The sequence below is a fragment of the Argentina silus genome (assembly GCF_951799395.1).
Source record: "Argentina silus genome assembly, chromosome: 1".
In the NCBI taxonomy this organism is placed as follows: Eukaryota; Metazoa; Chordata; class Actinopteri; order Argentiniformes; family Argentinidae; genus Argentina; species Argentina silus.
The window spans coordinates 38,445,823-38,459,177 of NC_139655.1; the positions used below are offsets into that span (position 1 = coordinate 38,445,823).

General features: G+C 41.6%; 2 protein-coding genes across 5 annotated transcripts in view; one reads left to right on the forward strand and one right to left on the reverse strand.

Annotated features, from left to right (window-relative positions):
• Positions 1 to 1,608, reverse strand: part of cldn15la (claudin 15-like a) — a gene marked incomplete at both ends in the record, with an annotated part of 2,358 nt that extends 750 nt beyond the window's left edge. Inside the window, 2 exons of the mRNA XM_083669416.1 lie at positions 160 to 324; positions 1,392 to 1,608. Coding sequence (XP_083525542.1) covers positions 160 to 324; positions 1,392 to 1,608 — 382 coding nt within the window. The remainder of the gene's footprint in view (positions 1 to 159; positions 325 to 1,391) is intronic.
• A 4,920-nt stretch (positions 1,609 to 6,528) lies between these two features.
• crfb16 (cytokine receptor family member B16) lies at positions 6,529 to 13,271 on the forward strand. 4 transcript variants are annotated; one of them, XM_083671029.1, is made up of 7 exons: positions 6,529 to 7,041; positions 10,192 to 10,315; positions 10,753 to 10,943; positions 11,515 to 11,639; positions 11,945 to 12,095; positions 12,596 to 12,765; positions 12,910 to 13,271. In XM_083671029.1, the coding sequence occupies exons 1-7, from the start codon at positions 6,978 to 6,980 to the stop codon at positions 13,042 to 13,044; spliced, it is 960 nt and encodes a 319-aa protein (XP_083527155.1). In that variant the 5' UTR covers positions 6,529 to 6,977; the 3' UTR covers positions 13,045 to 13,271. The 4 variants fall into 4 exon arrangements, with proteins under 4 accessions (XP_083527155.1, XP_083527156.1, XP_083527153.1 ...); XM_083671030.1 differs by having other exon boundaries at positions 12,596 to 12,748; XM_083671027.1 differs by having other exon boundaries at positions 12,596 to 13,015.
• The last annotated feature ends 84 nt before the right edge of the window (positions 13,272 to 13,355 follow it).

Genomic DNA, 13,355 nt, shown 5'->3' on the forward strand with positions numbered 1-13,355 from the left:
CAAAAGTACAAGAGTCCTTCACTAAATAGAGAGGCAGATGGAGACATACAGTAGCAAGATAAGACAAATGTATGGAGATATACAAAGAGATACAAAAAAAAGACCCTTACACTTTCACCATGGGAACATACAGTATATCAGCAGCAAATCTGAACTCACCAGAGAGGATGGCGAGGCCCCCGCCAGAGACAGCGATCTTGGCCTTGGCCTGCTCGCCGGTGCTGCCAATCTTAATGCACTTCAACCCCAGCAGAGCCACAACCATGCAGCCCAGACCCATGAGCAGAGAAATGATCATCAGAGCACGACATGCCTGCACATGGCCTAAAATGAGAGAGAGAGGAGTGGGGGTTCATCATTTAAATAATCATAGTTATTACTGGTTTTACAAATACCTGCAGACATATGGAGAGCGTTCTCTTATTAAATATTGAATAGCAACTAATGTTACTAATGTGTGCTTATCATGATAGTCTCCTAATTGTATATGCTAGTGGTGATTATCAAGATTTCCAAAAGGGGGCAGACAATGTCCATATTGTCAGATTGCTAACCATCAGAATGAAGGACAGCCAGCAGTCCTGGCAGCCACAGCACCCTGCTTCCCCTCCTGGCTTTCACAATGGCACACAACTGCCACTATAGATATTGGCTGCCCCCTTTTGGAAAGCTTGACCACCACCACTAGCAATAAAATAAACCTGCTATCGAAGCCAAATACCTGATAACCCATGTTGTGCCCTTATAAACCCTTATAAACCCTTATAAGGGCCAAAGTTTGATACTTTCTCTTTCCCTCCATTTCCTTATCAGATTGTGGCACAAAATGGTGGCCATAGCTTGAGATAATACCTTTACGCCACACATCACTGGTCTTGCGTATGAGAGAAAGATACAGTAATACAATTAATATTAAACACTGGACCAGAGCTAACATTTTTTGATTTAATGTAGTTTTGAATATGACCAAAAATAAATAAATAAAGTATGCACACACTATTATAGACCTAAGTAAGGTGTTAAAGAATAGGCAGTTATATTTGGGCGGGAAAGCAGTGGATCCAAATTTCCCCAGATTTTTTTACTCTTTTTTTTTCATTACATTTTTTAATAAACTCAAAGAAAACGCAAATAGATATGGACAATTTGACATAATTTACTAATTATTAATTAGTGATCTATTTGCCGATGTGCCGATTTAGATAAGATGAATTCACTAATCCTAGATATTCATGATTATCAATGATAGAGATATAATCTTGACATGTAACAATGTCATATAGACATAAGTACACCTTGACCTTTTGGCCTACTGTGCCAGTTAAACTGAGCCAGGCAATCCTGGTTTGGTCGTCTGTGCTGATAAAGGTAGTTACAATTCTACTTCTTACCAGGCAGAGCGAGAAGGGACTCAAAATCGCGGCACTCGGCGATGCCAGAGCTGTCTTCAGCACAGGAGTGCCACAGGTTCTCGTACTGTCGGTGGGAGATGATGACGCTGCCAGAGACAGAGGACACCTTCCAGTAGTCGTTGGCCAGCGACGCCCCAGTGACCAGCCAGCTAGCTATACACAAGAAAAACCCGGTCGCTTCCACAGCGGTCGACATGGTCCAAACGTTTCCGGGATGGGATAAGGAAACAGATGTAAAAATACACAGTAAAACAGGGTTTAGCCCAAAATGACTACAGTGACCAAAGGTAGAGACCAAGAACCACTAAAGCAAAGTGAACACGGACTGTGTGTGGTGTCGTTGTTAAGCAGTTGCCTCTGCCTTACTGTTGTGCCTTGTATATCTCAGGTCCCTGGCTCTGACATGAGGACTTTACTCCGTACCAAGGGCCATAAACCAAGGCAGGCTGCACCCATTGGCCTATCTCTACCACCAACCCCCATCACCCATCCCTGCTATGACCATGATAATAAGCAGCCGCACCCAAACCAGAGTCGATACCGTTGTCATCTCCTCTGCCCCAATGTCGCCTACCCATTCTCCTCACGCTGTGCTGAGGATCAACATTTTTTTAAAGTGGCATTGACTACATTGACTACTCTACCCCCCCCCCCCCCCCCCTCCACACACACACACACACACACACACACACACACACACACACACACACACACACACACACACACACACACAGACACACACACACACACACACACAAACATACACACACACACACACTTTCCCTCCCACCCTCTATGGGATAATCACACTTGAGAATAGTCTGATAGGACCTTGAAAATGAACAAATGATCTATTTGAGGTGAAAAGAGAAGCAGGGAGTGTTGTTAATTGGACAGCATGCCTCACATTCCTTTGGTTTGGTAGTGGCATAATGGATTAGACATTAGAGTGGTGAGGATCACCTTGAGATGCTCAGAGTGGGCAGACTGTGGTTCTACATAATTAATGAGTGAATAACTGTAGAGATTGAGGTTAATTCTTATTTTAATGCATGTAAAAGAAAGATTTCCATTTTTTTGTGACATCAGTAATTCACATGTATTCTCTAACTCTTCAGTACTGAAAACCATGATACTAAAATGGAACATAAAATAGAAACTGAAATACACTTGAGAATTATTTCCATGATACCAAGATAACAATTTTATGACCCCCCCTTGTCCCTGAGGTTCAGTGGTGTTGGAGTAGTTCCACTACATGTAGCTCAACTGTCAGTTAAACTACATTTTACTGTAGCTTGGTGGTAGTTAAATTGTAGTGAGCTGCTGTCACTACTCACTACATTTACCCTCCAAAACAAAAAAAGAAATTGTAATTTAACTATTATTCCAGCCCTTGAACAGCAAATGCCCCTACTATTTATTCCCTCACTGCTTCCTGTCGCCCCACTTTGCTTCATCTCACTTTTATCTTTCTCTGTGATTTCAGAGCGTTTCAGTTGTAGCAGTTTCTGTCATACTGACTAGTCATCTTTCAGTCACTGACTGGTGTGTGTTGGATGAAGTAGTTTCAATGGAGTGAAGTACTTTTTCAAAGTTTAGTTTGACAAACTGCATTTCTTCCAAGGGTAGCTTTAGTGTAGTTTAACTTCTCTTTAACTTCTCCCTTATAAAGTAATTTGTAGTTTAGTTAAATACATTTTCAGAGTAGCTCCCCCAACAATATCTAGAAATTGATGGCTATGGTCCAATAACGTTTTGGTACAATATGTGCTTAAGGGTGTCATTCAGTAAATGTTAGTATCATTTTACCTTCCTCTTTGTACTGTCAGTATCACCCAGACCACATCAAAGAATTCAGCACGCTCTCCTCCTTCAAACGATCTGTCAAAACCCATCTTTTTAAACTTGCTTTTAATCTTTAACTATTATATTGTTGTTTTTACTGATTGTGCTTTTGTTTTACTTTTTATTTATCTATCTATTCTTGTTCTCTCCATGGAATTTAGTGTATTTGAGTACTGAGAAAAGTGGTATACAAAATAAATGCATTATTATTATTATTATTATTATTATTATTATTATTATTATTATTATTATTGACAAGTTCACTCCTTTTAAACCTTGGGTGTGCTTACCTTGGTTTCAGATTACAGAATTGCTTACTTCAAGTTCACAAAATAGGCAATAAAAAAATAGCACTCAGATACTGTAGTTTAGGATTCCAGTTTTATTTTGTTACAATTCTGGTCACTCACTTAAGGGATGATGTGGTGTCCATATTATCTTCATACAGTACCATACACCTTTCTGAAGATTAATTGAATATATCAATCAAAAGCAGCACCTCACATTACCTCTGTCTAACCCACCTGTCTTTCCAGATCTGTCTGAGTTAAGCATGATACCCCATGGATGTTCTGCCTTTAAAATGAAATGGCACTGGATATTTTATTGGCATAGCAAAAGACTTACACTAGCTAGATGTAGGAAGAACAAGGTAACATAACATTGTAATGTTTGTACTGTAATAATTAGTCTTGTAAGGATAGTTAAACAAGTATTACTATTAGGCCTACAATAATACACTTACTTACTCTAACAACAATCGTTACTGACACAGTAACTGCACAGTAATGTGAAAACTAATGTAAAGTCTAATTGAGAACAATAAACATTTAGTTGTTCCTCAGGTCATAACACCAGGCAGCTGAAAACATCATTTCCTATTTTCTTACCAATCCACTTCCCACCCACGTACAGTAATTGTGTACAAGAAAACAGTAACTTACAACTCTTGCCTGTATAATTACGTTCCATAAATAGGAAGTTGGATTTATTACCATGGCTACCTGTGCTGTAAACAGGTGAATTATGTTCAATCTCTAGGTCAAAGTCCAAGCTATGAAATGCTTGTTACTATGCATTTGAGCACCATATGGAATCTTTAGATGTACTTGTTTAAATGTTGGACTGCAAGGTTACAATTCAGTTTTGGCTTGAGTTTAGAAATTGTTTACTTTAAGTGATTGGGAAAACTTTTATCATTTGAGTATTACAGTTTAGGCTCAGGGTTTGGAAACAACTCAAGGTTTAACACTAATATCAGGATAGAACTGGATCTGAAGGAGTTCCTCTGTGGTCCACCATGACCCTCACCAGTATGACTGTAAAAATGTGCTTTTTCAACAGTATTTCAATAATATCTTCATTTTCTGAGATTGAGTAAGTATTCAATGATTCAAATGACCAAAAAAGGTTTCTTCACAACCTTCTTCATGCTTTCATTAATCATCAACATCTTGTGATTTGACTTGGGTAACAAGGAGGAGGTGAGTAATGTTGGTTTCCCCCACAAACTCACAGGTAAAGATGTTTACTTTCATTAAAAGCCGTCATTAGGGATTATGTCATTACCCTCTGTGGTAGTTCTCCCCCACCCTACAGCAGGTATCGGTAAAAAGCACCATGAGCAGATGGTGTGTGTTTGAGTTTTTATGACTTTGTAGCTTTATGGCTTTTGTTAATGGTTGATCATCACCAGGGTCCAAAGTACGCTCTGTGCATGTCTCGTCTCTTACTTTTACAATCTCTTGATGAAATTCAAACTCAAACAGTTCTATTGGTACAAACGTTCACACCTACAAAATGTTTGCTCTCTCGGCTGCGCCTCGGCCTGTTTCACACCTCTAAATCATGGATTTTTTTCCTATAACCGCACATTTATATCTTCCATGTAGTCTACATTGGAAACAGCCAATAGAGAGATGAGATTATGTTTCCTTAATGTCTGGAATAAATGTAAACTCTGCAACATCACAACCACCAGTGAACTACAAACACAGAATGTGCTGCCATGTAACGATTAACCTCTATTGCTTTTAAGCAGTGGCCCGGCCCCACCAGCAGATGGAGCTGTTGCGCTAATTAAGAATCACCATGTCATATAATTGTACAGTATGTTCATATTCTACCGTTAGCAAATTGAATACTTTTTTTTATTGTTTTAATCTTTGGTTAATGAAACATTCATGGCTGTGCTTTAGTTTATTTTCCTTGAGTATGAAAGCTCTGAAATGCGTGAACTTTGCTGTTTATCTCAGCTGGCTGGCTGGATCAGTGCTACTGTTTTCTATGGTAGTGGGGCCAGTCCTGTTCGGCCTCTCTGTCAATGAAACGCTATGAGTGGGTAAAATGGTTGTCTACAAGCTCAAAGTATGCCTTTCTTTTGAGTCAACGGCAAGCTCAAGGGGCCTAGCTACACCGGCCCCACGGTCCCTAGTGGTTCAAAAAGGTGCTGCAGCCAGAGAAAGAGAAACTGCCTGGAGCTAATAGGCTATGTCTTGATGTATCCAACTACGTTCATGATGGGTGATGTGTTTTGTTTGACTGTGGTTCCACTCGCATGCATCTGAGCATTTTTGACAGTGGCCTCACCAAAATGTTGGGGTTAAAAACGCCACTGCTTTCAAGTAAAAAACACTTCTATGTGACTGTTTCTCCCTCTCTCCCTCTAGCATCCTGAATCTGATCCTCCATCATCCTCTATCAGACTGCAAGGTCAAGTTCCTATTACTGTTCCCTACCCAGTCCTAATGAATCAACCATGACAAAGTCAAGTTTTTGGAACAGAATCTAGAATCTAGGCCCCACCCTAATCAGATGCCCATTCTACTTTACCTATATGTTTTCACTGCCCCCTGCTGAAAAAATACTGTAATAGCTTTTTCAATTTGATATTCAAACTCACAGAGACAACTTTGTCATCTCCAGGATGCCTGACAAGGACAGTTTAAATAAAATGTAGTAGGGGCCTGTATAATAAGTACCAAGGAAAAAGCATGAAACGTTTTGTATGGGGGGAACTTTCTACTGCCTTTGGCTTTTTCACAAAACACAAAGGTAACTTGGACATGCACGCTCACAAACATGCAGAGACACACACATACTATGCTAAGTGCTTGAGAGGTGTGTGCTGTTCATAACAAGTCTGACAGGCTCTTCAACCCTAATGTTATCCATAGCATCCAATCATACCAGTCATACTCACACACATGCTGACATTCGGAAATACACACTTCCGAAAACAGAGGAGAAGTCATGTTGAACTCACACACCCCACTGACACGCATCATAAACATGCAATGGTTATGTCTCTCACAGGAAAGATACACATTTGCACGCTCTTTCTGTACATTTTGATATATATATATTAGGTTGTAATTCTTTAACAGCGGAGACAAGGGTACCACCACGGCAGGTTTGGCAGAAGAGCGATCACCAGGACAGAGAGAAGAGCTTGGCATCACAGTCTGGGAGTACACACACCCGATCGGAGGAGAGGTTTAGTTTCAGTTGTGCCCATAGTCAGAGTTTGACTATCAATCCGCTTAGGTGGTGAGGTTTTGGTTGGAATAGAACAATGGTTGAAGTGATGATCACATCGAGGAAATCGGAGCAGTTTCACTCTATTTGGTGGATCATCTACATACAGTAAAGTGGTCAGAGACACAGTTTAACACAGAAGTCGCACACTTGGCCACAGGAGTGCTTCTATTCCTCTCAATGGAGAGAGTGGCTATGACACTGAGAAGCATTCTACTGCTGGTTCTCAACATCCCCACTCACTGTAAGTACTGCAGAAACAATCACTATCCTGCTATTCAAATACAGTGTAAAAGTATTTGGTGCTATGTATGTTTCAGGGGAGGCTGGTGGAGGTAGAAATCGGAGGACAGGCTCATTGTAATGCCGGGAATGAAATGAGGAATGGTATAATACCATTCATTCCTCATTCCATTCCATATGTTATCATGAGCCCATATCAATGAGCCTATATCAGACACGTGTGTTTGATACCATTCCTCGTCCCATGCATTACAATGAGCCCGTTCTCCAAACGGAGAGAGTATGGGGTGTGATTGAGTGCGATGAAAAGTGGGTGACCTGTGAACCAATTGCGGACCAAAGCAGCCCGGTGGAAACTAACATTGTCCAGCCCCCGACCATTAGAAATTAGTCTGTTGTGGAGGATGTCCCTAAATGTGATAATGTGTGCAGTATTGTATGGGCCTAGGATTGCATGATGGTGAAGGACACTGTTTTGACTAATAGCCGCACACACCTTGTTATGTTGCCACCACGTTGTCCCGGGACGTTGATGACGGCACGGTGTCCGATGCCACGGCCCCTTGTTTTTGCAAGGTTGAAACCTGCCTCGTCCACATACACCCACTTAACACTTTATTAGGAACACCTGTACACCTTCTCATGGTGGAGGTGGTGTAATGGTGTGGGGAATGTTTTCTTGGCACACTTTGGGCACGTTAATACCAATCAATCATTGCTTGAAAGCCACAGCCTATTTGAGTATTGTTGCTGACCATGTGCATCCCTTCATGGCCACAATTTACCCATTTTCTAATCTGCTACTTCCAGCATGATAATGCACCATGTCACAAAGCAAAAGTCGTCTCAAACTGGTTTCATGAACATGACAATGAGTTCAGTGTTCTTCAGTGGCCTTCCCAGTCACCGGATCAGAAACCAATAGAACACCGTTGGGATGTGGTATTGTGTGATGCAGTCATGTCATTCTGCAGGAATTATGCGATGCAATCATGTCATAATGGACCAGAATCTCAAAGGAATGTTTCCAACATCTTGTGGAATCAATGCCACGAAGAATTGAGGCTGTTTTGAGAGCAAAGGGAGGCCCTACCCAGTATTAGTATAGTGTTCCTAATAGAAAAGTGTTCGGTGAGCGTATATTAGCTCATGATGCACAGCATTGCTTCTAGCTCCATGACTCTCTGAAAGAGACAAGACAAAACAATGTAGCACAGTACGAAAAGACAGGGGTCAGTCGATATGATGTAGCACCATACACTTCCAGATCCAGTACCAGTGATAGGATAGTATAGCTGACCTGCACATATTCACATCTCAGTTGTTTTACACAGAGTTTCTTTTGAAAGGGACTCTGTACAGCTGCTTCATACTAATTCTATTGCGTTTCAGTAGACAAGACTGCAAAGAGAGTCACTCTGTTGATGTTTTGGAATACGGTGTTATCTGCCATTATGTGGTCCTGCAGTTCTCTGAGTCTGATGCAGTTATTTGCAATGACCATATTTACAATGTGGGTCTCCTGCTCTGGGGTGAACAGTCGACCTCTTCCACCAGATACTGGTTTTCTTGCAGTTCTGTAAAAACATTTGAATGGTTTTACTGATAGATCCTTTTCATTATGAAAGTACAGTACATATTACTGTACCAGTCAGACTACAGCACTTCGTTACTTACCGGTTCTCATTTAGAAATATCCAGATGATGATACCTGCAACAGTATAAGGGCTCAGATTTGGTTGTACCCGTTGCCCAGCCTCCCTCATCCTCATCCCATGGTTGACAACATGGTCAACCACAGTCGCTCTGATTTCATCAGTTATTGAGTTAACCCTTCCTCTTCCTCTTCCCTGTCCTCTCCTTCTCCCCCATCCTACTTCACCTCTTCCTTCTCCTTCTCCTCCTCGTCCTCCTCTTACTTCTTCACCTCCTCGTCCTTGTCCTTCTCGTCCTCTTCCTCATTGTCCTCCTCTTCCTCCTCTAGTTCTCACCCCTCTTACTATCTGTCTAATATTGGCCTCCATTGTTGTCCAAACCAAATGTTTACCTGTGGCCAATTTATAGTGCTCAAGCTCTGATTTGTAAGTGAACTCATTATCTAAAAGTGTTTTCACATGTGTCAGCGTAGAAAGGCAGTTGGGAAAATAGTGTAGCAATGTAGAGACCAATGTTTACAGTTTTGCTAGAAGTGTGTTATTAAATTGCAAACTGAGTGTAAAGCAGTGAGTTGTGTTTACAGTTTTGCAAAAAGTGTGTTATAAAATTACAAACTGTAATTTGTGTAAGTGTAACACAGAGCTGGACAGCAGGTTATGCAATACTTTTTGCCCAGGGCTAAACCACTCGCAAACCAGTTTTGAATGCTGTGAATGTGCTTACGTTTGTTTAAGCATTTGTGAGTGTGTGAGTGTGTGTGTGTGTGTGTGTGTGTGTGTGTGTGCGTGCGTGCGTGCGTGCGTGCGTGTACGTGTGCGTACCTGTACAGAACAGCAGGTGCACCTACTGCATGTGCTTCGAAACAGAATTTGCTTCACAAAACCAGTCAAACCTGCATTGATCATAGGCAAGATGACCTACTGTACCTACTTGCCATTGGATTAGAATAATTGCAGATAGCAGTTGTACCACATTTATTGCATATTCTGAACAGTGACCACAATATCTGCATAAACTATCAACACCAATCAAATTCAGACTCTCATCCCCTTACAGATTTGTAATAATAAAACAAAATAAAAGTATGAATGAAAGCTACTGTTGTGTATCAAGTTTCGGTGACTTGATTACTTTCGCATGCAACTTAGTCTCCCCTCCAAATCAAGCAATTTCATTGGAGGTTACATACTTATAACCCGTAGAATGGTTGCTTGTTTTTATGTGCGTCGTCTTTTCCGACTGGGTAGGACTATTTTAAGATGCTATGCTAGCTTGCAACATTGAAGAAAATGGAAGAAAATCTGAAGGAATAACTGAATTCTATTTTTCTGGAGCTCCGCCTAAGCAAGGTATTTGATTGGTTTAACGTGTCGCGAGGCATCACTCATTTCAAATGGGCTTCCGCCTCTGTAGATAATTTCTGCAAAGGATTACCCCAGGCGTTATGTTCACATCCAGTTTTGTTCTTGCTTCCTCTATTTATTTGTTTACATAGATGCCTGGCTACTGCCATCACCGCGGGGGGTCTCCATGGAGTCTGTAAACATGAGGCACTTGATCAAATGGCGCCCCCAACAGTCTCCCTGTAGTACTACAGTGTACTCTGTACAGTTCCAGGGGTGAGTCTTTCACCTCACCTCCCAAACATTACAGAAATGTTCAGAATGACGAAGCTTCCTGACACAGCTAGAGGGCTTCTGAGCTGTCTCACACAATTGTTCAACTAATTGGTTAACTGGCAGGCCCTCACTGAGAATGCTCCTAGGCTCAGTGTTCACCATTTGTGGGATCAGGGAAGATGTTAGTGGAGAAGAAAATACATAGTTCAATAAAAGCATATTAATTAATCCAAGGTCCAAACACTCTTGATAAAGATAAAGATAAAAGTCTGAATCATGTAGGAAATGCCAATTACCAGACCTCATCAAGGACTAGGTACAGTACACTTGAAGAAATAGCCACATACACAGCACGTATTATTTGTATATTTGTGTCTCAAATTGTGTTGACAGTGTGCTATTATTATGAGTATTTACATACCCTGTGTCTCCTGTAGAGAATTTGAGCGCACGGTCTTGAATGGAAGCTGGGAGGACGTGCCAGAATGTCAGCAGGTTGGCCAGTCCGAATGCGACCTGACCCTTGACCTTGGTTCAGACTCAGACTATAACGTGCGTGTACGGGCGGAATGCGGCAGACGTGTCTCACAGTGGGCAAAGCTTGGGAGACCATTCAACAGGAAAGAGAGTGAGGCATTGTGGGCCATCTGTGTCCATACTCTTTTTTTGATGTAATGTGGGCCATATTCATTTAATTTTCTTAAATCAAATGATTTGTACCTTATCTAACCATGTCAACTAAGATTACTTGGAAATACAGAAATGTGTTCATCCATACACCAATGCGTCAATAGTATGTATGCCAATGTATGTATCAACATAAGCTGAGGACAACAACCCAAGGGCAAGTGCCTGTATGTAGCTAATTAGGCCATTATGAGGTTTTACTAGCCATCAGGTAATTATTAATTTATCATTAGTGTTTTCATCTTCATGTCATTAGCCATGTGGCTAGCCTTCTTACCCTCAAGGTCAAAGATGCCCCCAATAGCATTGTTGTGTGTGTGTGTGTGTGTGTGTGTGTGTGTGTGTCTGTGTGTGTGTGTGTGTGTCTGTGTGTGTGTGTGTGTGTGTCCTGAGGGGCTGGGTAGAAAGCAAACACTTATAAGATACATATGAGTGCCTAATAAGTGTTTCCTTATCTGAAGTGTTACCCATAAACCTCTAGAATCTGAGTGGTAATGTCTTTTTAAAAACAGCCGTCCTGACTGTGCCTTCTATGACAATGACTGCAATGGGAGACGCCCTCCAGGTGGCATTCAAAGACCTTCCTCTGACGGTGGGAGTGACTGTGACCTTCTGGAAGAGTGGCGAGGAGCAAAGGGTGAGGCAACCACCCAGAGATAGGGTCGAGAGGTTGGTTTGGGATTGTGCCCAAAGTTGAATATCCTGAAAAGTAGACCAACCAGAGAGCTCGGTGGAGCTCTAATCATATTGTAGACCTAGACACTTATCCAACACTGCCTGTAGATGGATGGGTAGTCAACCACAGACATGGGGATACAGGCCAAGGGCAGGTTTGGGATTGGATCTACAGTTGATTCTTTTCAGATCAAGCACACTCCCATGAAGCAGAGGATATCTTCTTGATCTTCCTCAACAGCGACTCATACTGCTCTATTTCTAAAGCAGGCCTCCACACATGTGATCACTGTGGAACACAACCCATTCCACATCGCCGCCCTGCAGGAGGGAGCTGTGTACTGTGCCAGGGCTCAGGCCCACCTGGGCACGTCCAGCAGGAGCAACAGCACTGACATCCAGTGTGTCTCCATCGCAGGTGGGTGCTCTACAGGCAGAAACCACACAAAAAAGTGTGTGCATGTGTTTTTGTGGGTTGTGGTATTACACACAGACACACACATATTTAGTAAAAGGTGGATATGTGCCAATCACATTGGTCAAACAATGTTTACACTCTACCACACCCTTGATTATCATACGCACTAAATAAAAGAGCACACACACACACACACACACACACACACACACTCGCACCCTCTTTCATCATTGTTGTTTATGTATATTTATACTATTTATCTGTATTTATTTCACCTAAGGCTACACTTATTGGCTCACTGTTAATACTATTGATTGTATTGTTATTACTTATATTTTATTCCTATCCTTGTATTTCACTACACTGAAAGCACTGCACTGTTGAGCATTTACTGCTGTGCATATGACAAACAAACTTTAATTTGATTTGGATTCGACACTGTATATGTTTGTGCATACAACAGACTGCAACAGGAATAAACATTGTCTCCATCTTCACAGGCCCTGGACCCAACTGGCTGCAGACAACCGCCGTGTCTGTTGCCATGGTGATATTGGCAGGCCTGGTGTTTGCTGTGTTTTGGTCAATAATCCACTGTAATCCAGAAGCCTGTCATGCCTATTTCCGCAGGGAGCCACTGCCCACTTCACTGTGTGGGTTCAGTCATTTGGTACAAAATCAACTTTCTCTCTGTTTCTCTGCTCTGTATGGTTCATTCAAAGTTAAATGTATCTCAAGGTATACAGTAGACAATGTTCTTAACGGAGACCAACATGCACTTCTCATCTCTCGTCTCTGTTCCTGCCCTCTGTAGTTACTCGATTGGCCGATCACAAGACCGTATTCTAAGGAAGAGCTTTGCGAGCCCATCCACACAATCCTGCTGATTAGCCAACACAGCCTTCTGATCAAGCAGACTGAGCCTCTCACAAATGAGGGAGAGGGATGACAATATGAAAAAAAGACGGATTAAAGAATGGCAACTTCATAACCCTCAGCAACATGGTGGTTCTTACATGGTATTGATAATCAAACTCATATTCCTATTCTCAGAAAGCATTGCACAGAATTCAGATCTGATGTCTGCTGTGGTTACAATACTATTAAACGGTTTCCACCATAGTCTGTCATATTTTCTCCTGTTTACTTTTCCCAGTGAGACCAAGGCAGTGGGCAACCATGTTTTATTTGGATGTGGAATGTAAGGTATGAAATTACACTCAAGTGTAATGAAATACCTTGAAGTACACAAGTCAAATG